At 38.7% G+C, this 24345-nt stretch overlaps 1 protein-coding gene across 1 annotated transcript in view; it reads left to right on the forward strand.

The window, feature by feature from the left end:
- The first annotated feature begins 2438 nt into the window (after window positions 1-2438).
- Window positions 2439-24345, forward strand: part of FARS2 (phenylalanyl-tRNA synthetase 2, mitochondrial) — a 381318-nt gene continuing 359411 nt past the window's right edge. The window contains exon 1 of the mRNA XM_045551632.1: window positions 2439-3099. Coding sequence (XP_045407588.1) covers window positions 2485-3099 — 615 coding nt within the window. The 5' untranslated portion in view covers window positions 2439-2484. The remainder of the gene's footprint in view (window positions 3100-24345) is intronic.

The raw sequence follows: 24345 nt of genomic DNA on the forward strand, positions 1-24345 counted from the left end.
TGTACTTACTCAGGGTTCTGGACTTTACCTAATGGCTAAGCGTATGAATTTGTGCAAGTTACATGATCTGTTTGAGCTTTAGTTTCCTTTTCAATAAAATGGTAAAAATAATACTTACCTCACAGAGTTGGTGAAAGGATACAATGGAAGAGCACTGTACCAATAGACATATGACTGTTGTTGATGTTATCTTCCTGGGTCTTCTATACATTTCCAGATGAAATGTTTCTTATAGTGAAATTTGACAGAGGCAGAAGGAAAGGAATTCACTTCTCAGGTACAAGTGGGAAAGCACCCCTTGTCATTAATCTCTCTCTGTAAGAGATGATAATAGAAAGGAGAAATACTGGTTTGAGTGGGGAGAATGACAGTGGAGAATATAAGCAGGACTGGGCCGAGAGACCAAAGGACAAGAAAATGAGGACAAGAAAATTAAACGTTCACGGGCAAGCTGGGGATTGAGTGAGGCAAACAAGCAAGGGACCTGAGGAAGGGGCCCATCTGTGGGAGCAGAGCCTAGAAGTGGCTTCGGATGTGTGAGGAGCTGGAAACCGGGAAGGAAGAGTGTAGTCAGCAAGCCATGAATAGCTGCATCAAAAGCCCCTTTCCCTGAACGATTGTGAACTTTGTATAACAGCATATGCCTTTGGAAGGAAGAAGTGCTTTCTTGTGTTTTGCCAAGGGTGCTGAATTGGTTAGCTAAGAACCTAACAGTTTGACTTTGTGCTAAGATGTGTAAGGCTGCATATGCATATTTCAAGTTCATAGGCACTGCGGTGACAAGCCAGTGAACAATGTAGATGGGAAGACGTATTTCAGTTGCAGCTCAGCCAAAAGCCCTTTTGAAGCAGCTCTGACATAATAATGCTATAAATGAATAAATCCAGAGAGTTCCTGTGTGTCTTTGAAAACTTTTCACATGTTGACAATCTCAGACAAAGGTGCTATGCACAGGCTTCTACTGAGCAGTCACACACAAGTACAACAGTTTAACTTGGAGCTAGATATTCTCAGTTCCAATTTTGAATCAGGTGAGTTTTGCTGCTCACTAGGTATGCTTTTCATGGTTTCCTGGAGCGGTAGAATTCTCTTCTAATGCATCTTAATCTCATGAAGTTATGTATTTTCTTAGTATGGTTGTGTGGCCCTTGAAGTAAAATAACCACACAGTTGTATGCTTTAAAGTAGCCTCATAGATAAAAATTCCAAATTTTAGAAGATAGATTTGTGTGGTTTATGTTTATGAACTTAAATTATTTATGAACATTAGGATTTGACATCTAATGACTCATTACAGAGATTGCTGAGTGCATTTAAAACTGGCTTCTGTGGCAGTGTGGAGGACACAGTAGTAGTGTTCTGGAATCCTTTGTGTTGTCTTTTAACTCTTTGCCTCCTTACCGTAGAGCTTGGTCAGCTATACCTGAGTCCGGGTCACCTCGTCTGTGACATGAACAACTTAGACTAGATGAAAGCTGAGGTGACTTTCAGCTTTGAAATTTGGGGATCTTATTAAATTCTTGGCATTTTTCTTAACAAACCTGGGTCAGTACTCTGTCATCTGGCCGCTCTCTGTCCCTTCCCCAGTGAGTTTAGTCCTGCACCTGGTTTGTTGTGGGTGTGCGGTATTATAGAAATTTGCCATTTTACAAAACAAAGATGTAATTGAGAGGATGCTACAGTGCTATTAAGTTTAAATGACATGACCAGATGTGAGGATAGGAAAGGTTTGCATTTATAAAAATCGTTTCAGCTGTCTATTGGTATAGTCTATCACTTTGTATCACATTTCCTTAAGTTTTCTATTTCTAATTTTTAAAGTATTAAAGATAGCCACCATCTAAAGTGGTGTATTTTATTCAGAAAGTTTTTAAAATGGTATTAGTAGTGTCATTCTGTGATTTAATGAAGTAATCCAGCAGTCAGCGCCTGTCAAGGCTAAGCAGTACTCTGTACTTAGGAGGACGAAAGCAGAAGTGTGAAGGATGGCTATTTAACACATCTTCCGTTTTATTGTCCTTCAGAGGCCTGTATGTAATCACGTGCTCCCTTTAATTAATGAGGCCCTTAATGGGGTCCAACTAAGTCCTGTAATTTAGGTTATGCCTCTAAAGTCTTTGGTTCTAGAATATAGAAGTTGTCACATTTAAAGTTTTGTTCCATATCAGGAGTTCAGGACAATATGATAAAGGAAATTTTCTACAAAGCCAAGAATCTAAATGACAAAGGCAGGACAACTAGAGATTAGGAATCTAAAAGTGGCTTTCAAGAGTCTTTCAATTTAATGCAGTAAACGTGAAGCCTCTGTGGGTAGTTTTCTTTAATTGGATCTTACAGCTGTGTGGAGGTGGCCGTGGGAGAAACGTGTGTCAACAGGACAGTGAGGAGCTTGTGGGAGACACAGAGGACACACTTGGTTTCACAAAGTGAAACTTGACTTGTGCTTTGTATGTGTGCTCTCTCCAGAATCCGTGAGAAGTTTCTATGATGGTTGGTTCAGCTCTCAGGCAAGTCACCCGTGCATGTGTCTCCCTGGTGAGCAAGGCCAGTCCCGTCTCCAGAGGCCATCAGCATCAGGCCTGGGGCTCGAGGCCTGCTGCTTCTCAGCCTGCTGCCCAAGGAGCTCCCGGCCACGTGGTGGAGCTGCTGGGCAAGTCCTACCCTCAGGATGACCACACCAACCTCACCCGGAAGGTCCTCTCAAGGGTAGGTAGGAATCTGCACAACCAGCAGCATCACCCTCTGTGGCTGATCAAGGAGAGGGTGAAGGAGCACTTCTACAAGCAGTACGTGGGCCGCTTTGGGACCCCGCTGTTCTCGGTCTACGACAGCCTTTCTCCAGTGGTCACAACCTGGCAGAACTTTGACAGCCTGCTTATCCCAGCTGACCACCCCAGTAGGAAGAAGGGGGACAACTACTACCTGAATCGGATGCACATGCTGAGGGCGCACACGTCGGCGCACCAGTGGGACTTGCTGCATGCAGGGCTGGACGCCTTCCTGGTGGTGGGCGACGTCTACAGGCGCGACCAGATCGACTCCCAGCACTACCCTGTTTTCCACCAGCTGGAGGCCGTCCGGCTCTTCTCCAAGCACGAGGTGAGTCTTGAGACGTTTCTCACAGCTGAAGGACATCATGGGCATTTCATGTCCAGGTCACTAGCGTTTACCTCAGTAAAGTGAGCACATTCATCCTTGTTTGAACTTATTTTGCTTTGGTGAATCCATCTTTAATGATGTCCTTTGGACAGGCCTGCCTCAATATTTTTTGATGATTTGTTGTGTTAGTAACTGCAGAAATCAACAGGCTTTTGTTTTCAATCGTCTGTCCTTATCCTTTCTCTCAAAGCTGACCTGCCTTTCTCTGGGTCACTTCTCATGAATGGATAGTTAGTGGCTCAAATGCACCATTAATCCAGGATGGCTGACGAGACAACACTGAAACCTGTGGTCAGCTTATTCCAGCTCTCAGTTAGTAGAAGTTAATTATGTTTTCATGCTGTTAGAGATTAATAAATTTCTTACATATCTTAGGGGACTGGCGATTTATAGGCTTGGACTGTAAACTATGTTCTTGTCCCCGAGCTCTTTCCTTACCTTCCCCTGCTTTGCATGCTGGTGTGGGATGTCTTAATTGCTGCTATTCTTGAAGTGTATGTTTGAAGGCATAGAGTCTTTTTGATCAGAGAATCTGATATTCTGGCCATTTTCAAAAGCACTAGAGTCCTTGCATCTTTTAGATAATTGCATCTGATATATTATGTGCATCTTTTTTGGCAAATTATGAAAATCCCTAAAAGCTTGATTCCGTTTACTAAAAATTTGCAACACCACTTGCCCCTTATTTATGCATTTTTAAAACCGTGTCTGTTTTTATGTCAGAAACAAATGGCATTAAACTAGGCACAGGAAGTATTTCACTTTACTCCTTTAGCAATTCTTCCAAACATGTTCAGTGGAACAGGAGGAATTATTATTATCACAAAACTTCCTCCTGCAAACACAAGCTAAGTGGCTTGTTAGTATGAAAACATATAGTATAGGATCCTTAGGCTAATAAGTAACTGTTGTTTTGTTGTATTAAATAAGTCATATAGCAGGAGACAACTGAACAAGATTGTCCTCCTATTCTCTTCTTTTCTTCTGTTTGCCTTAGGTTGTGCTAGTATCCTATGACTCTATGATAATACAGTAATAGGTTAGTCTTACACAAAAATGCCATCCATGCTGAATCTCAGGGGAGCTTAGATGAACATTCTTACTCTTGGAATAACTGACTATTTTCTGAGTCAGAGATGATAACTATTTATAAGGATACAGATTTATTAGGAAACTAAAACAAGATGAACAAAGACAGGTCAAAGTCTAGGAAGTATGACCAAGTGATAGAATGTCACTTAAAATTAATGTGCAGGAAGAGCCGTGATGCCAGTAATGTGATATCCAGGTCATGGCAGCGGACAGGTGCTGAGCCAGCTTACCTCATTAAAGAATAAGAAAGGAACGCGCACACTGATTTGTAAGCCTGTGTGCCATGGAAGAGGCAATGAAGGCTGTGAGACGCACCTAGCATTTTAAGGGAAGGAAAGTCAAGGCTGCCACAGAAGTTGGGACATGGGAAGTGGATAGGAAGTTAGCCCTCACCTTGTTTCATATTAGCTTGGAGTCCAGTACAGTTTAGTGGTTAGCATAAATGGCTAATCTAATCTCATTATATTATTGTATATTCTGCCTTATAATTAAAAATTTATGCACACATGTAGCTATGTATCTAATCTTCTTATATGATAAGGTGCTTCTATGTTCATTGTGTCATTTATTCCCCTTAATAAAAATCTTGTGAGATAGATTATTTCCACTTCAACCATGAGGAATCTGAGGTCTCGGAAGGTTTAGTGACTTGTCCAAGGTTGCTTAAGCAGTTGGTAGCAGAGCTAAAACTGGGCTAGGTCTTGTGAATTCACTGCCCATTTTACTGTATTCAGCTTATTTCATGGAACTGTTTTGTAAACAGGACCAGCTTATGACCCAAGGGGAGCTTTTGTTCTAAGAATGGTGTGGGACAGGGGGAGAGGTAGTGTTTTCTGAATCCCTGGCCTCAACTAAAGTGTTGATGCTAAGTCTGACCTAATCTTAACTCTCAAGAAAATGTTTTTTTTCTTTCAGTTTATTCCCCTATGAATAGGATATTTTAGATAGTTGTAATCATGCTACAGATGTAATTTTAAAAATTATATTATCTTTTAAAGTTTTTCTGTTAAGCTTTTAAATTATTTTTTAATCACTATAAGGCATATATCAGCAAGTAGAAAAGTGAATGCAGAGGTACCGGGTAAGAGAAACAATTATAAACGTAGAAATGAATAAACTATAATAATATGTACATTTAACTATTGATTATGAAAAAACTCTTTTTTATTTTGAAAAGATAAAACAAAAACTCTAGCCAACAATAACAAGTTGGAGGGGGCAATCAATAGGTAATTTAAATCTCTTAAGGTTCTTATATGTGAGGAAAGGCTAGAAATGCTGAGTAACTTCAGATTTTGTTGAAAAAAAATGGATTGCAATACAATCTATACATTCCACATTGATGGAGTAGAAAAGTAAGAATGTATAAAAAGATCTCTTAACAGAAGTTGGGGAAGAAAAAGAAAGAAAAGAAAGTATGATAAATAGAAACCTCAAATTAAGAGTGTAGATATAAGTCCAAATAAATCAGTATCAGATTGGACATTTTTCAATTAGAGAAACCTGAAACAAAACCACACCAGAGGTTGAAAACAAAGGGCAGGAAAATGATATATCCAGCAAAAGAAAGTTGGTACAGCAATATTAATAATATTAGGTGAGATAGAATTTTTGGAAAAATGATAAGTAGGAATAAAGAGGGGATAATACATCAACCAAGAAACCCTATGAATTAAGAATTTTTATGCATTCAACATTATAGCCTTAATACATAAAGCAAAACGGAAGAGTTAAATGTTAAGTTTGACAAATTCGCAACCATGGTAGATTTTGAATGACCTCAATCAGAAACCAGTGAATTAGATAGAAAAACTAAGTAAAGATGTAGACAATCTGAAAAACATGATTAACAAGATTAATTTATATTTATTTTTATAATTTGGTAGCCATGTTTATTTACATGGCTTATATATTTATATGTGCGTATTTGTGCATGTGCATACACACACACAGACACACACAAAGTTCTATACCTCAGAGTCAGAAGTGTAAGTCACATGGAATATTTAACATAACTTATTCATTACTTGTTGACAGTTGAAGTCTAAACAAATATCAAAGAATCAATAACATAAATAGAACTATGCCTCCCTGACTACAATGTAGTTTATGTAGAAAGCAATAAGAAAGGATAATAAAAACTTTCCATATTCTCAGAAATTTAAAAATTTACAACCATAGATTCATTGATTAAAGGGAAATATTAATAATAAATTGCGAATTACTTATCACTGTCCACCAATGAAAATACTTCAAACTGACCAGATGTGGGGGAAAGTTCGTTTTAATATGGAGAAACTTGGTAGACCCCATTTAAACCGTATGATCACAGTTAACATTAAAAAAGTAAAACTGGTGGCATAAAGCTAAATGGGTACTTGTGGTACATTTAGCGTTAAATACATATATTTTAAAAATTTAAAATGAAAATTAGCAACTTAAGTGTTCAATTTAAGATGCTAAAAACAATTTTGTTCTAAAGTAGAAGGGAAGTAGGTATATAGTTTTTGAATATCCCCTAATCTTACCAAATGCATAGAGCAACTGGAATAGCAAATCAAAAAATACGCAGACGACATCTATAACACAGCTTGGTGACAAGGTCTCCCTAAAATCCTTAGAAATGGATGGTAAGTCACAGCTGACAGAAGTTCTACATTGTGTCGTAAACGAAGGTAGTATAAGGATGTAAAGGTGCCTGAGGAAAGGAGAGCTTCCTTAGAGTAATCTCAAAGAAAAAAAACTTCCCACAACCAAATTTACTGTTGAGACTTTGACATGAAGTACTTTAACAGTTCATCAGTGACTACTGTCGTCATAAAAAGAGGGACAACCAGACTTATGTGTCTCCTGATGGAAGGGTATAATACCAACTATAAAGTTTTTCCAGAAAAGTTGGACGTGAGTTTAATTCTCTAGATCCAACTACCATATTTGTAGAAGTGTGGAGTCCAGAGTAAGATATGAAACTATACCACAGAGATATAACAAGCCAAATCCAGGCTGTGGGAAATTCTGCAATAGGGCTTCTCAAACTGTGATTTGCAGAATGAAATAAAGAGAGGAATGAAAAGTAAGTACTGAGAAATGTTTAAGCAATGCTAAGTATGTAGACATGTTTAAGCCATCATATTCAAGTACATTATTAGTGGACTTCTTTTGTTGAACAGTGTATAGATGGGTTCAGGTGTTTTTAAATGCTCTTGGTTTGCCTGTGCGCAGTGTGTGTCATACTTGTGTGCAGTAGACCCATGTATCAGTTTGTGATCCACTGGAGTTTAAAATTGTCCCTTTGCCACAATTTGAGAACCACTGTTCTATAGGATAAATAATCTAATTTCTTTAAATAAATTGGAAGAAAAATAAAAGGAATGGAAATGACATCCATAGTTTAAAAGAAAGGTCAATTGATCACAATGTGCACATCTTATCAATATTTTTAAAGAAAAAAAAAACCCGTAACATCTGAGACCACTGGAAATTTGAACACTAACTGATTATTTGAAATGAAGGAGTTTATTTTTATTTTTTCAGGTATGATAATAGTATTATATTTTTATAAACTCTTTTTCTTTTAGAGATACACTTTGAAATACCTGTGTACAAAATGATGTGATATCAGAGATGTTCTTCAAAATAATGTGGGAAGGTGGATTAGGCATTTTGTGATGAACATAAGAGGATTAATAATTGTTAACTATTGAGGCTGGGTGTTGGATATGTGAGGAATCATCATTTCTATGTTTGCACATGTTTGAAAATTTCCTAATATAAGGTTAAAGAAAATGATTGAAGGAAAACGTTGGGATTCGTCAGTCGCTCAGCAAACATTGGCTGAGCATGTACTGGGAACCAAGACTGTACGAAGGTATCAGACAGTCATGAGATGGTCCCTGCTTTCCTTTGGAAGACAGCTATCAAGATTAAAAGAAAAAAAGGAGCCAGGAAAAATTAAAGATAAGAGCATTCATTGCATGCAGTAGAAAACCGAAAGCAATTAGCTCTGGAATTAATAGCCTTTCCTCTGTCAGTCCCAGATGATTTTACAAGTGAGTTACCAAATTGTGAAAGTCCTGTACAGTCTGTTTCAGAGAACAGAAAAAGAGAGACCTCTGAAGCTCATTTTATGAGGTTAGACATGTTAATATTCAAATTAGATAAAAAAGACCATCTTAGACATTTCATCTTTTTTTTATTTTATTTCAATGGATTCAGGGAGTACAAGTGTTTTTTGTTACATAGATGAATTGTATAATGCTGAAGTCAGGGCTTCATTGTACCCATCACCATACTAGTACACATTGTACCGGATAGGTAGATTTTTATCCCTCTGTTATCAGGAGCACTTATGTGGAAACTTCTCCCTTAGTTTTCAATGTTGATTATATCACTTTATGACCCATCACCAGAATAGTGTACATTGTACCCCATAGGTAGATTTTTATCCCTCTGATATTAGGGACACTTAAGTAGAAACTTCCCTTCTTAGTTTTCAATGTCCATTACACCACTCTATGAGTACATATATATCCCTCCTTTAGCTACCACTTATAAGTGAGAATATGTGGTATTTGTTTCTCCATTTCTGAGATACTTTACTTAGGATAATGTCTCCAGTTCCATCCAAGTTGCTATAAAAGACATTATTTCATTGCTTTTTATGTCTGAGTAGTATTCTATGGTGTGTATATACACACACATCCCACATTTTCTTCATTTACCCATCAGTTGATGGGCACTTAGGTTGATTCCATAGCCTTGCAATTGTGAATTGTGCTGTGATAAACATTGAGGTACAGGTGTCTTTTTAATAAAATGACTTCTTTTCCTTTCCCCAGTAGTGGGATTGCTGGATCGAATGATCTACTATTAGTTCTTTGAGGAATCTCCATACTGTTTTCCATAGAGGTTGTACTAATTTACATTCCTACCAACGGTGTATAAGCATTCCCTTTTCACCATATCATGCCAACATCTATTGTTTTTTGATTTTTTAATAATGGCTGTTCTGACAGGGGTAAGATGGTATCTCATTGTGGTTTTACTTTGCATTTCCCTGATGATTAGTGATGGTGAGCACTTTTTCTTATATTTTTTGGCCATCTGTTTATCTTTTGAAATAAATCTGTTCATGTCTTTTGCTCACTTTTTGATGGGGTTATTTTTTTTTCTTGCTGATTTGTTTGAATTCTTTGTATATTCTGGATATTAGCCCTTTATAGGATATATAGTTTGCGAATATTTTCTCCCATTGTGTGTTGTGTATTTACTCTGTTCATTATTTCCTTTGCTGTGCAGAAACTTTTTAGTTTAATTAAGTATGATTTATTTATTTTTGTTATTGCTGTATTTGCTTTTAGGTCTTAGTCATAAATTCTTTGCTCAGACCAATGTCCAGAAGAGTTTTGTCTACATTTTCTTCTAGAATTTGTGTGGTTTGTATGGTTTCAGGTCTTACATTAAAATCTTTAATTCATCTTGAGTTAATTTTTATTTATGGTGAGATATAGGGATCCAGTTTTATTATTCTGCATGTAGTTATTCAGTTTTCCCAGCACCGTTTATTGAATAGGGCTTCATTTCTGCATGTATGTTTTTGTCTGCTTTGTTGAAAATCAGTTTGTTGTAGCTATATGGGTGTATTTCTGGGTTCTCTGTTCTGTTTCATGGTCTATGTGTCTACTTTTTTATGAGTACAATGCTGTTTTGGTTACTATAGCCTTCCAGTATAATTTGAAGTCAGGTAATGTTTTTTTTTTTTTTTTAAGGATTGCTTTGGCTATTTGGACTTTTTTTTGTTCAATAAGAAGTTAAGAATTGTTTTTTTTTTTTTTAGATCTGTGAAAAATGATGTTGGTATTTTGATGGGAATTGCATTGAATCTGTAAATCACTTTGGGCAGTATGGACATTTTAACAATGTTGATTCTTTCAATCTATGAGCAAGGGATGTTTTTTCCATTTGTGTCACCTATGATTTCTTTCATCAGCATTTTGTAGTTCTCTTTGTAGATATCTTTCACCTCCTTGGTTAAGTATATTCCTAGGTATTATTTTGTTTATAGCTATTGTAAATGATATTGAGATTTTGATTTGACTCTCAGCTTGACTGTTAGTATATAGAAATGCTACTGATTTGTGTACATTACTTTTGTAACCTGAGACCTTACTGAATTTGTTTATCAATTCTTGAAGTCTTTTGGTGGAGTCTTTAGGGTTTGTAGATATAAGATTATGTTGTAAACAAACAGGGATGGCTGGACCTCTTCTTTCCCGATTTGTATGCCTTTTATTTTTTTTCTCTTGCCTGATTGCTCTGGCTAGACTTTCAGTATTGAGTTGAACAGAAGTGGTGGCAGTGGGCATGCTTGTCTTGTTCCAGTTCTTAGGGGAAATGCTTTCACCTTTCCCCATTCAGTATGAAGTTGGCTGTGGGTTTGTCATATATGGCTTTTATTATTTTGAAGTATGTTCCTTCTATGCCTACTTTGTTGAGGGTTTTTATCATGAAGGGGTGCTGGATTTTACTGAATGCTTTTTTTTTTGCATCTATTGAGATGGTTATATGGTTTTTGTTTTTACTTCTGTTTATGTGGTGAATTACATTTGTTGATTTGTGTATGTGGAACCATCCTTGCATCCCTGAGTGGAAATCTACTTGATCATGGTGAACTGTCTTTTTGATATGCTGTTGGATTTGGTTTGCTAGTATTTTGTTGAGGATTTTTGCCTCTCTGTTCAAGAGGGATATTGGTCTGTAGTTTCATTTTTTTTGTTATGTCCTTTCTTGACTTTGGTATCAGGGTAAAACTGGCTTTGTAGAATGAGTTAGGGAGGATTCCCTCCTTCTCAGTGTTATGGAACAGTTTTAGTAGGATAGGTGCTAGTTCTCGTTTGTAGGTCTGGTAGAATTTGGCTGTGAATCCATTTTGTCTGGGCCTTTTTTGTTGTTGGGTGATTTTTTTCATTAGTCTTTCAATCTCACTACTTGTTATTGGTCTGTTCAGGCTTTCTGTTTCTTCCCAATTCAAACTTGGGAGATTGTGTGTTTCTAAAAATTTATCCATTACCTCTAGTTTTTCTAGTGTATGTGCATAGAGGTTTTCATAGTAGTCATGGATGATATTTTGTACTGTATTGTTTGTGGGGGAAGTGTGGAGCCCCTTCCACACTGTCTCTTCCACATGCGTGGGCACCTTCCTTGTGTACCTCTGATCCTCCCAAGGCGTGTGCACCTTCCCTGTGTACCTCCAATCCTGCTGAGTGAGTTGCTCCACTTCTCTCTCCTTCACTTTGGGTTCCTCTCATCACCTCTCTGTTGGTTCCCAATGCTCTCTCTTAGATGATTGATCGATCTGAAGGTAAATATCTACTCACCAGTTTTGATTTTCTTTGTGAGAGTGGCATATGCAGGCTGCTTCTAGCCCACCATCTTGGCCCCTCTCTCCAGTTTCATTTTTATGAACATTGATCATTCTCTTTTTTAATGAACATATGTAGAATTATTAAATGAGTATTTGAAAATTTAATTCATTGCTTCACTATGTCCTGCTGCATTACTATTATATGTGTTTTACAGTATGCCATATTAACTGATACAAGGAGAAAAAGTATGTCATCATCTCAACAGATGTAGGAAAATACTTTGAAGGCATTTAAGTTTCATGACATTAATGACTCATGATAAAAACTTTTAGCAAACTAGGAGTAGAAGGGAATTTCCTTAACTTTATATATGAAATTTATTAAGCACTCACAGCAAACATCATAATAAATGATGAATTGTTCTAAACATTTCTATCAAAATTAGCCATAATTCAGGATTTCCTATCATCACTGTTCCTTTTTATCATTGTGTGGGATGTTCTAGCTTATGCAGTAAACCTGAAAGAGAAATGGGAGGTATAAGCATTGGAAAACATGAGATAAGGCTGCTTTATTTGCAGATGATATGATGGTGTACCTACAAATTTATAGAACATTCAGATCAGCTATTAGAACTAATAAGACAATTCAGCAAAGTTGTTGGGTGTTGATGGGGATAAGACCACTGGGGCTTAGGGACCCCATTTCTGAGGCCGTGGGAGGAGAGGAGGTGAAGGAATGCTGCCTGACCTGAGCAGGAGTCGGAGATAAGGGCAGAAGTTAACTGCCTAGTTGGGGGACATTCCAGCCATCTAGGAGTACAGCAAAGCAGTCTCCCACCTTAAAGCCTGAGAGGCCTCATGCCTAAAAAGCCGCAGAGTGGCTTGACATGAAAGCCACCCACGGCTGTAGAGGAAGATTGCAAAGTGTCAGCCTGGGATGTCAGGCTCCAATTCTTAAAACACCAGGTTGCATTCCTTCCCTCCCCTTTCTCAGTAGAACGCCTCGGTTAATGGGGAGCTCACCTCCCAGTAAGAAGGACTAATCTCTTTGTTCCTCAATCGGATGGGCCACAGCTGCTGAGTTCAGAGATACTATCTATACACACCTTAAGGCGTAGTTGTGCTTAGTAACGAGCTACGTGTTCCTGCTTCTATAGATAAAAGAGTAATTAGCTAAGGCATGTTGTGACTTTTAGGGGAGACTTGAAACTTCTACACATTGTAACTCATGAGCTTTTCACGTGAAATCATTGTAATCGATAGCATGAAAAAGAGAATAAAAGGGGGTGCTGGACTTCAGTCATGGGAATGCTGGTGGTCCCCTGACTTCCCCACACCCTTTCACCTTACTTTTTGTGTCCGTGTCTTTGTCTCTCCCATCTCTTGCAACATACACTACCCAGGGACCCAGTTATATTGGGGGTGTTGTGAATCCCTGATAGGGTGTAAGGGCAATACAGAAAAATTAATGTTTCTTACCTACAGGTAAAAACCAATTAGAAAAGGTAATAAAAAATTTCATTTGTAGTACTGACTAAATCTTTGAAGTACCTAGGTATAAATCTTGCGTAGGATGCTTTAGATACTTACGGATAAAATTATCAAATATTATTAAAAAATAGCAAAAGAGAAAAATGAGAGATTTACCATGTTTGTAGATTCATAGGTAGGAAAACAATATCATGAAGGTGGCAATTCTTCCAAAATTAATTTTATCTATAAATTCAGTGTAAATCTAATCAGAATTTCCACTGGGTGTTTTGGAAGAGTTGAGGGACTGATCTTATTCATAGGAAGAGCAGCAATGTAATAGGACATGCCTTAGAAGCTCTTAAGACTTATACTTCTATAGTTATTAAGATGGCTTAGTAATGGCACAACATTAATCAAATAGAGAACTTTGAAACAGCTCTACTCATATTAGGAAGCTTATTATAAACTAGAACTGATGTTAAATAAATAGGGAGATGATGGATTCTGCATTAATTGTTTGGAAACAATTATCTATATAGGAAAAAAATTGATCTCTACCTCACACCAAATGCAAAATTCAATTGTGGATTAACAATCCCTTTGTGAATAGGACATCTTTAAAACTTTCAGAAGAAAATAGAGAAGATTATCATTATCACTTTGGTATAATATAATATCTCAAACATGTGAATCCTTAAACAAGAAAAATCCATAAATGAAAAAGGTGTTAAAGGTGGCTATATTAAGGTAAAACCTCTGCCTGGTAAAAGGCTGCATGAACAGAGTTAAGAGATAAGCTACATGCTGGGTGGAGATGTTTGATTTTTGTATAGCTGACAGAAGATTGGGTTGATCATGTAAAAAAGTCTTAGGATGAAAAAAAGAATCCAGTAGGAAAACATCTGACCATACCAAGTATTTGCCAACACACGGAGGCATGGAATGCTCTGGAAAGTATCAAAACGCACACCTGAAATTCTACTCTCACATACGGACTTTAGAGGCATTCTTAAATGTTTTCCCTCTATCTTGAGATAGATGAGAAAGCTCATAGTATTATTAGTATTAGACAAAAAGGGGGAACACACCAAATTTCTACCACAAGTAGAACAGAGTAATGAATTTTGGTGTATTTACTGGTGACATGTGAGTGTCATGTGTCTGTGAAAATGAATAAATCATAACTATATGAATCAGCACGAATGAATATGAGAAGCAGTGTTGAGCAAGAAAAGAGAGCTATAGAAGCTTACATTGTATGATTAGATTTATGTAAAGTTGGAAAAATAGGCAAAATTAGCCATTATGTTATTTAGGGATTCATGTATATGCAGTTGTAAAGGAAAGCAAGGGAATAAGAACAAAAAATTTAGTTTTTACCTCTGTGAGGAGTGATGAAGGGTACAGGAGCAGGTAGGGGCATGAAGGGGCCTCCAGGTTTTTTGTACTGTTGTCTTTTCTGAAAATGGATGTGGGCGATGAGCATACGTGTGTGTGCTTTTATTATTTAAATATATACTTTTATGTATATGATTTATTGTGTATTTTTTTTTAAAGAAAGAAAAATTGGTCAAGAATAATAATGGCCTATTGATAGAAGAAGACACATGATTGGCTAAATTACCAAAATTTAATAACCTTGACAATCCCAAATGTTTAGAAGAACCTTACATCTTATACTCTTCTATTGGGCATGTCTATAGTTAGCACCACTTTGGAGAGTAATTTGGTAGTTTCCAATGAAAACAAAAATCGTATGTTCCATCATCTGGCATTTTTTTCTTTAAGTATTAAAATAAGGACTCAAATGTTCATCAAGAGGAACAAGGATAAATAAAATGGGCTCTATTTGTATATTGAACACTTTATAGCAATTATCATAAACAATCTATTCTAGAGGTACCTATGTCAACATGGATGAGGTTTCACTACAACGCTGAGGGAAACAAATATATTATGAATGATATCTTTTTTATGTGTATTTAAAATATGCCCAAGAATAAAATATGCCCAACAATGTGTGTTCTCATGTACTTGCTTGTGCCCTGTCTCTGTCTGTCACTGTATACACAAAATACAATTGAGTTAGATAGACATGTACATGGGTGTGGAATAGTAAACACCAAAATCAGGGTGGTGGTTATCTATGAAGTGGAAGAAGGGTGAATGGGATCAGGTATCACATCATTATTTGCAAATCATATAAAATGTTATGATTTTTAGGAGTATAGAAGGATTTCGAGACTAAAAAGTTTGAGAACCACTATGTAGCTTCAAAGCTAATTTTTATAAAACATTATTGAGACATTTATTTTGCCAAGAATGGCAGATTTCATATATTTGGCAGACCCACCAGAGGAAGCTCATACAAATCCTGTGTCTATTTAATCTGATTTTAAAATATTAATTGGAGCATGCATATGTGGACCCAGTGCTTGGAGAAACTCTAATTTCCTATTGTCCCTGAAGGTGCCTTGTCCTATTTCACCAGATGCACCGTGTGTACTCTCTGAAGATGTTCTGAGGAGTTGGTGGGAGACAGGCGTCCTGTAGTTTATTCTTCAGTCTTGGCTGCAGAGCCTCTGTTTTCTTAGTTTGTCTTCATTCTCCTTTGATAACATCCTCTGGGTCAGTTTCATGCAGGCTCTGTCTGTCATGTGCGCCCATATGTAGGCGGCACTTCCTCTCGAATTTAAGATGATTCATGATGAGCCTGCCTTCCTTTCTTCCTTTCTGTTTCTGTCTTCATTATTATTTTTAAATAACCATTTCCTAAATGCCTCTTCTTTTTTTCAATTTTATGTAAGAATGTGTGTATGTATTTTGTTCCTTGTCCTTCTGGCTAGTAGTTCTCAAACTTGAGTGTATTAACCAGTTCTGTTCCATGATGAAGTTTTTGTTGATCTTACAGGAAAATTGGAAATATAAGAGCAATGTAGGAAGTTTTATAAAGATATATATATTTATTTCAAAGGGCCCTCCTTTGTCCTGAGACGATTTCCTTGCTACTCTCTTGGGTGTTAGAATACAATTTCTTTTATGAAGTGATTGTGATAGTATTTTAAGCGAATGCCTGTTCTTAGCAAAATAACGCATTGCCCACCTTATTTTAGTCCCTTGAATTTTTAAACATTTTCACTGGTCTGTGAAATGCACAACTTTGGATCTTAATAAATGAAGACAGTTGTGGAGAAGTTATAAATATTATATAATTAATATATAATGCATGAATATTCACACAGAAACAAAAGGGAATGTTTTTATGAAAGCGATTGAGTGAAGGTGTTCAGAGAAGCAAGCTTTTGATATAATTTTGACCACAAAATATCACTGAAATTGTGCTTCATTAAGATGTCTGTGTTAAGCTCACATACCACCTCTTCTTTTTTTCTATGGTCATGGCTGTGCACCATTTTCTCTTCTAGGGGTGTGGTAAAGGGGCTCCTTCCACCGGTTGTGCTCATTGCCTGGAATGATTTAACCTAATGGAGTGAATATCCTTCATTTTGAACAACTCCTTTGGCATCCTTTGTGATTCATCCTTGTCAGGAAAACCGTTCTCATTTATCATTAGAAAAATTCCCTTTTGCTCCCTTTGCTATTCTCTCCCACTTTCCAGATGGTTCGTTGGAGCCCTCCTGTTCTTGGGCTTCTCTTTCCAACTTCCCCACTGTTATTCTTGTGGTGAGCCAAAGGTAGTCTCTTTATTCCTGCTTTCTGCTCCAAATCACTTTTCCGTCTTTCAGTGAATGACAGGGTTTTATTCTCCACCATGTTGTTACTGGGTTTCCTTAATAGACTCATGTGGAGGGGCTTTGTTGAAGGCATTTTGATTTGGCTTTGATAGATTATAGTCACTGTGTTTCCCTAATCTCTTCTTTAAATCTTTTAAAGCATTTCGCCTGTCAAAGACACACTTAAATTGAAACAGCTTTTCTATTCTTAAATTCTTTTTCTCTGCCCAAATGTTTACTTAGTTACATCTCTGGACAGTGAAGTGAAAGGCAACTGGTCACAGCCAGGAGTCCACGGTCTATTGGATTTGAGTAATACTCCATTATTGGAGCACAGAGGGGGACGTGGAGGACCATTTGGAGAGAGATCCCTTTTTCTGTGGCACAGGGCTTATGCAGATAATTAGTTCTTGCTTATGACAAGATAGAAAGTATTAGCCTCTTACCCCAGGACCTGTTACTGGCCTGTAGCAGTGTTGCCCATGACCCTTATTTGGCTTTTAGCAGCTCACTGCTTTGACAAGTTAGTTTGTGGATGCCTGGTGTCCCCAAGTGGTTAGTCGACTCATTTATGGTGCCACTGTATCTTCTTTGTGTATCCTCTTTCTGACCCAGGATCCTACACACAACAGTATTGGATAAATGTGGCACTCAGATGTCTCCCTCGTTCTGGACTGCCCACTTTCACTGCAAAGGATGGCTGTGGGGCAGTTTGCTGGTCAGCTTTTTCTGATTGGGCATTCTGAGAGCTATTTCTCACACTTCAGCCCTCCAGAGGAGTAGATGTGTTAGTTAGGGGTCTAGTCCTGAGACAGAAACCACACAGTAACTTGATCAGGGAAATATAAAGAATTACTAATGACAAAACAGGGATTGGGTAATGAGGGATTGGCTAGTAAGTAAAGAGAACTCTAAAGGGTACAGGACTAGCAGCTATAAGGAACAGGTGCTACCCCTAGGACTGATACGGATGGCTCAAAAAAGAGTCCCTTCCCTCTTTCCCCAGCTGTGGCTCACTGATTGGCTTAGAGGTGGTAGTGGTGCCACACTAGTGGAATTGCTTGATATGCACACTCTGGAATCTGCTTGAAATCTGACTTCCAGGGTGCTAAGGAAAGCTAATTTGGGAGATGTGTCTTGCAGGAAGTACTCTGCATTGAAAATGACCAAGAGGGGCTACTGGGGGAAGCTGCTGGCACTGGGGGAGCCACTAGGGAAACCAAGTGTTGTCGCCTACACTGCAGGGCTGGGTAAAAGGAGCCCAGGGGCCCAGCAAGAGTACCTTCCTTTGCAGTTTCTCTCCAGCCACCTCTTCTGACAGGTTAACATTGTGCCAACTGGCAAAGGAAGACTATTTCAAGGGCTCCACTCAAGTTTCACAGGTCAGGCAATGGATTGATTGATTTGTAGCAGAGAGGCAATAAATTGGTAATTGGCAAAGTCTGCTTGCTCCTTTTCCTGAAAGTCTAGAAGCCTTTAGGGAGATAGGCTATTATTTATCCAATACAATAAGTTGCTAGGAAAAGTCACATTTAGGAAGGTAAAAATATTTGTTAACTTTAATATTTCTGAATATCATTAAGTAGTGGGGAAGTTCTCTAGTTATTGGTTCCTAGTACGTGGAATGCATAAAGGATAGAGGATGTTCTGAAGGGTGAAAACTTGTGCTCTTGATGCAATCATAGCATCCAAAGAAAAATAGATGAATATCCTTTTCATCTCATTCCTCTAAGATCTCAGGAAAATTATTGCCATTTACATTCTACACTTGCTGTTGAAGGCTAAGAGGGCCTCATTAAGTTTTATCAAACCCATATAATTACAGTAACAGTGTTTTTTCTAGATGCCAAAGTGATGTGTGAAAGTAGCAAAAATATTTTCACAGTGCTATTATGCTCTTTTACAGTAGACTTCACACCTTGCTACCGACCACATTTCTTTGCCTGGTGCATATTACTGAATGCTACTCGTATGGATGGAATGGCATTATTTCACATTTTTAGCTTGGTAGGTGCAGGTGGGTGGTAGGTGAGAGGGAGTGTTCTTTACCAGCAGCCTCAGAGCCAGCTAGCAACCTGTGCAATTCACATCCTGTTAAATTATGTGTTCAGCTGCATAGGCCTCCTCACGGATGTAAAAGACTACACTCCTGCTGTTTCACTGATCATGCACTGTTGACCAGGTGCTTGCAGTGTCCTCTCCCTGAGGCTTTGTCCTGTCCTACTTTCTAATTTTTTTTTTTTTTTTTGACAGAGTCTTGCTCTGTCTCCAGGGCTAGAGTGCCATGGTGTCAGCCTAGCTCACAGCAACCTCAAACTTCTGGGATTAAGCAATCTTCCTGCCTCAGCCTCTCAAGTAGCTGGGACTACAGGCACGCAACACAACGCCCAGCTAATTTTTCTATTTTCAGTAGATATGGGGTCTCACTCTTGCTCAGGCTAGTCTCAAACTCCTGACCTCAAGCGATCCTCCCGCCTTGGCCTCCCAGAACGCTAGGATTACAGGCATGAGCCACTGTGCCTGGCCTTCCTACTTTCTAATGTCATCTTCCTGTCTCATCTGGGTATAGGCCTCTGTGAATTTGTAAACTTTTGTTAATTCAAATGAATTGGAAAGATAAAGATAAAATAGTTTTCTTAAGCTAGATACATCATCTAAACACAATGCTATTTTTCAGCTATATTTTTCAGTTTTATAGAAACTTTAATATATAATTTTATATGCAATCAATAGCATTCATCATAGCAATGATTTCTAACTTTTTTTGTTTACCATTTGATAATCCCATGAGAGATTTGGACACTCCCCACAAAAACACATACAGAAATACACACGTACACAAATAGAATTCTGTATATAGTTTAAGAGGTTTATAGGCTGTGTGATATTATGATATATATATTGGTTTTTGTCCACAGTTCCTGCCTCCTAACTCCCATAACCCTTGTTATAGTCTTTTGTTATAATGTTGGGTGTGTTAGGCCTTAGGGACAGGCCTGACAATCTCTTTGACCTTCTCTTGCTCCAAGGCAGGACTCGTAACACCCCCTCCACCTGTGCCTTTCTGACTGTGGGCCATAAAACCCTCATTCCAGAGAGGGTCCTGCCCCATATCCTGGAGATAACACGGTTGTTCATAAAAACCCAAGAGGACTGAGTTCAGAGAGCTTCCGGATAGCGGAACACAGGGAGGTACCCAGAGGGTGGCGTACCCGGGAGGGCAAGGAAGCTCCGTTCCCCTTATCATGTATCTTACCCTACACATCTCTTCATCTGTATCCTATGTATAATAAACTGGTAAATAAATAAACTGGTGTTTCCGTGAGTTCTCTGAGCCACTCCAGCAAATTAATTGAACCCAAAGAGTGGTTGTGAGAACCCCAACTTGAAGCCAGTCGATCAGAAGTTCCAGAGGCCTGGACTTGCAGCTGGTGTCTGAGGTGGGCAGAGCCCTCAGCCTGTGGGATCTGACACTGTCTCTAGGTAGACAGTGTCAGAATTGAATGAGAGGATACCCAGCTGGTGTCTGCTGCTTGGTGTGTGGGGAAAAAACCCCACATTTGGTCACAGAAGTCTTCTGTGTTGATGATAGTTGTGGTGTGAGAACAGAGGAAAAACACAGCTGTAGAATTTTTCCCTAAACAGGTTCCTAGATTAGATTATGAAATTTGAAGTCAGTGTCAAAGAGATAGTTTTATTCTCTATATGGATAATTCACACCATAAGTCTGCAATAACTTCTCTCTCTCTACTTCTGCTGCTTCTCTATAGTACTTTACTTAGATCACATTGCCATGCTGGGGTTATGTTTGGTGGTAGATTTTGTAAGTAGCAACACAAGCTAGGCTTGACTTAGACACAGGACAGCAGAGAATGCTGTCTAACTTGGGAATGACTGGATGTCAGCCACTGGGGTGACCTGAGGATCGGGAGCCAAGTGAGGAGGTCAAAGTCAGAGGCAGTGGAGGAACAGGAGGGTGAGTGGAATGTATTTGGGGAAGCCAGAGGAATAATTTCTGTCTAAGTCTGAAAGTCTCTCTCCTGCGGCAGGGAACATTCCTGAACCAAGAAATAGAAATAGGTGGTTTATATTTAGAAAGCTACCTGGAGATCAGGACAGAGCCGGGCAGCATGAATCTTGTGGGGAGCAGATCTTACCACACATCCAGTAAAAGTTGGCCTTTTGAGTCCTGCTACATGTTGGAATTTAGATAATTCATTGTATGAGTTGTTTAAGATTTGTGAGCTGTGCTTAAATCAAGCAGCGGAAGACTTACATTATATCAATGAAAAGAATAACTTTCTCAGCACAGGGATTCTGAGTGAGAGAATGAGTTCCCAGGAGACTTGGGTTTACCTTCTACAGGGTGATGTTCTTGGTATTTTAGGCTATGAACTCCTAGATAAGACCCATAAATTCAGTTGCCTTAACTCTTCCCCTTTTTCAGTGCAAAAAGAACTCAGTGACAACAATGATGTGTCATTTGGTAATTTGGTGGTAGAACTATGTAGAACATGTATCCATCTGCTTTGGGGGTAGTGGTATATATGATTTTATTTGAACTATGGTATCATAAATATGATTTTAAAATCTAATTAGATGTTGGTTCTATTGTGTATCAGTATATGCTTTAGGATTTATCAAACAACCCATAATAAATTCATTCATAATGATGTAGCTAGATTAACAATGATTTATTATTAAAAGGCTCTACCTGCATTTGAAATCCACAACCAACCCAGGATATCATTGAAGATCTACTGATAGTTTCCCTCTTAGGCATTGTGGTGATTCCAACTTTTCAAATGTGCTCCAGAGCTTAGGAGCTTTTTTGGTATTGTCTGTTTATCTTAGGCTTCTCCTGAGCAGGAGAACCCACAGGATATGTGAGAGATTTAAATGGCTCATGAGATGATAGAGGCTGAGAAGTCCAGACTCAGGAGAGCCATTGACATAGTTCCAGTCTCAATCTGGAGGCCTGAGAAACCGGAGAGCTGATGGTGTAAGTTCTTACCCAACTCTGAGTCTGAAGGCAGAAGAAGATGGATGTCCAAGCTCTGAGACAGTCAGGCAGAAAGAAATCCTTCTCACTCAGCCTTTTATTCTATTTAGATGTTAGATGGGTTAGCTGAGGCCCACCACACTGGGGAGGGCAATCTGCTTTACTTAGTCTGTAAACTCAAATGCTAATCTCATCCAGAAACACCCTCACGAACACACCCAGAAATAACATTTAGCCAAATATGAGGCCACCCTGTGACCCAGTCAACTTGACATGTAAAATTAACCATCACACCATTCGTGGGCATCCAGACTTCATAGCGGAGCAGTGAGAATCCCCAGTCAGTTCTAGCAACTCTTAATTTTATTGTGAGGATGCTGTATTTTGGTAACCCCTAGTATACCGCTTAGTCAATTGCTAATCAATAGCCTTTATTTATATATAAAAGTGTAAAAATATGGAATTATGCCTTGGACATAAACTTTTGGTTGTTAGCTCATAGATCCCTGTGGGCCTTGGGCATCATATGTTGAAAATGTTAGTTTTAGTAGCAGTGCCTGTTATTCTGGAAAAAACACCAGATTTTGAGCTGGTGAGAGGAGAGTCAAATCCTAGATCCACAACTCACTCTCTGGTGACCTTAGATAAGGAATTTAGGCTCAAAGTGGTTAAATAACATATTGAAAATGAGGGCAGTTTCCAAGTGGTGGTGAAAGAGCTTTGCATGCTGCCTGACATGTAGGAGGTGCCCAGCAAACGGCAGCTGTCCTACCTATCCCCTTATATTTGTCTTAGAAATAGATGTCCCCTCTTTTTGTGTTGTGCATAGACCTACCTGAATATTGTCAGTGTCAATCAGATATCTTATGGGTCATCCTTTTTAGTTCTGATCTACTTTTGTTTTTAAGCCACTGCCATCTTTTCTGTTTCTTCCTGTGGTTGACTGATTAGTTATATGTCTTCTGTCACCTTCCTTTAGAGTAGGTGATAGAATTTAGATGGGGCCTTGGTCCTGTTATATTTCACCCACTGGCATCAGGAATGAGCTGTTTAGCCACCTGAAGAAGAAAATGCAGTCTCTTTCTCTCTGTTTTATCTGTCATCATGGCCTGGGAAGAGGATGATGAGAGATCATAATTTTAAAGTCAGCAGCAGAATGGATGAAGTTTTCTCCTCCTTTAAACGGTGGTTGTCACGAGAACCAGTTGACACCAGGATGGGATCTATTTTGTTGCCATTGTTGCTTTTTGCCTTAACACATTCAGACGTTTAATCTCTCATGGAGTTTGTGTACAGCTTCGTGCAACTTCCTTGCTTTGACAGATTGAAGTTTCTGATGGTATCTCTGTATAGGCCAGAGCTTGGTGTTACCACTTCCTTCTCCCATTGGTACCCCTAGGAGAACCTGTAAGAGAAGAAAAGTGCTGAAAAGTATACTTGTCATGGTAATGGCAGGGTTATAAAAGCAGGCAAACTGATCAGATTTCCAAAATACCCAGAAGCATTTGGCAGTATTTTTGGGGAGCAGAGTGTTCAGGCGACTGCCTGATGGTATTCCACTGACACTGCCGCACAGTGCAGCCTCAGTGCATGCCGGGCACACAGCTGTGTGCAGTCCTGCGGGGTGGGACTTGCCGCCCTGAGGATTTTGTTGACCTGGTCTTTTGGTCATTAAGCAAACAATCGAGTGGCCTCTGTGATGTGTTCCACTTGAGTTCTCTGTCATGGAGGCTTGAGTGAGGGGAGATGTGGACAGGCCGTGGTTGTCCAGTGAGGACCTGTTTGGATTTGAAAGTGAAGGTCTAGCACGGGGTTCTCTGAGAAAGCTTAGACTGAAACCAGAGGAACTTGTCCTTTTGAAACTTGAGCTTCTCATCTAGTACAGCACCCTGACAGCCAATGTTTTGTTCAGCTGCCTGGCAGAGTTGTTTCTCAGCCACCAGTGTATTTCTGTAGCATCTTTCACCACAGAACATCGACGGTTTCAAATCTCTTCCCATTACTCCACTGGCACAAAGTCTCATTGCAAGGAGAGGAAATGAGATAAGCAGCAGGGAGAAAATAAAGTCTGCTTTTTGCAGTACAGAGCTTTAATGCATTCCCTCCCCTGTGCTAATCTCTCTAACTTGATTAATTGGCATGTGGTACATTACAGAAAATCCAGGGAATGACAAAGCCGGTTCAATATCAATTAGCTAAAACAGGAATGGACTTCCCACAGAGACCCTAGGACAGAGTTGTATTTAACTAGGCCCTTTCAGACACAAGTCTTCCCAAATGATGAACAGTAGAAGATCCCACATAGGGCCCAGTTGTTTAAAGAAATTAAAAACTGTAGAAATTAGCAGCTGAAATCCACTTGGATGAGTCTGCTATCCCTCTAATATGTCTGTCAATTCATCTCACTAAGACATCCCAATCCTTCCTCCAAAGTGATTTGAATACTTAATATTTGCTGAAATGCTTTAGTTGGATTTGAATAACGTAATTGAATTTGCTTGCTGCGTTTAGGGAAAATG

This window comes from Lemur catta, chromosome 5, assembly GCF_020740605.2.
Source record: "Lemur catta isolate mLemCat1 chromosome 5, mLemCat1.pri, whole genome shotgun sequence".
NCBI lineage: Eukaryota > Metazoa > Chordata > Mammalia > Primates > Lemuridae > Lemur > Lemur catta.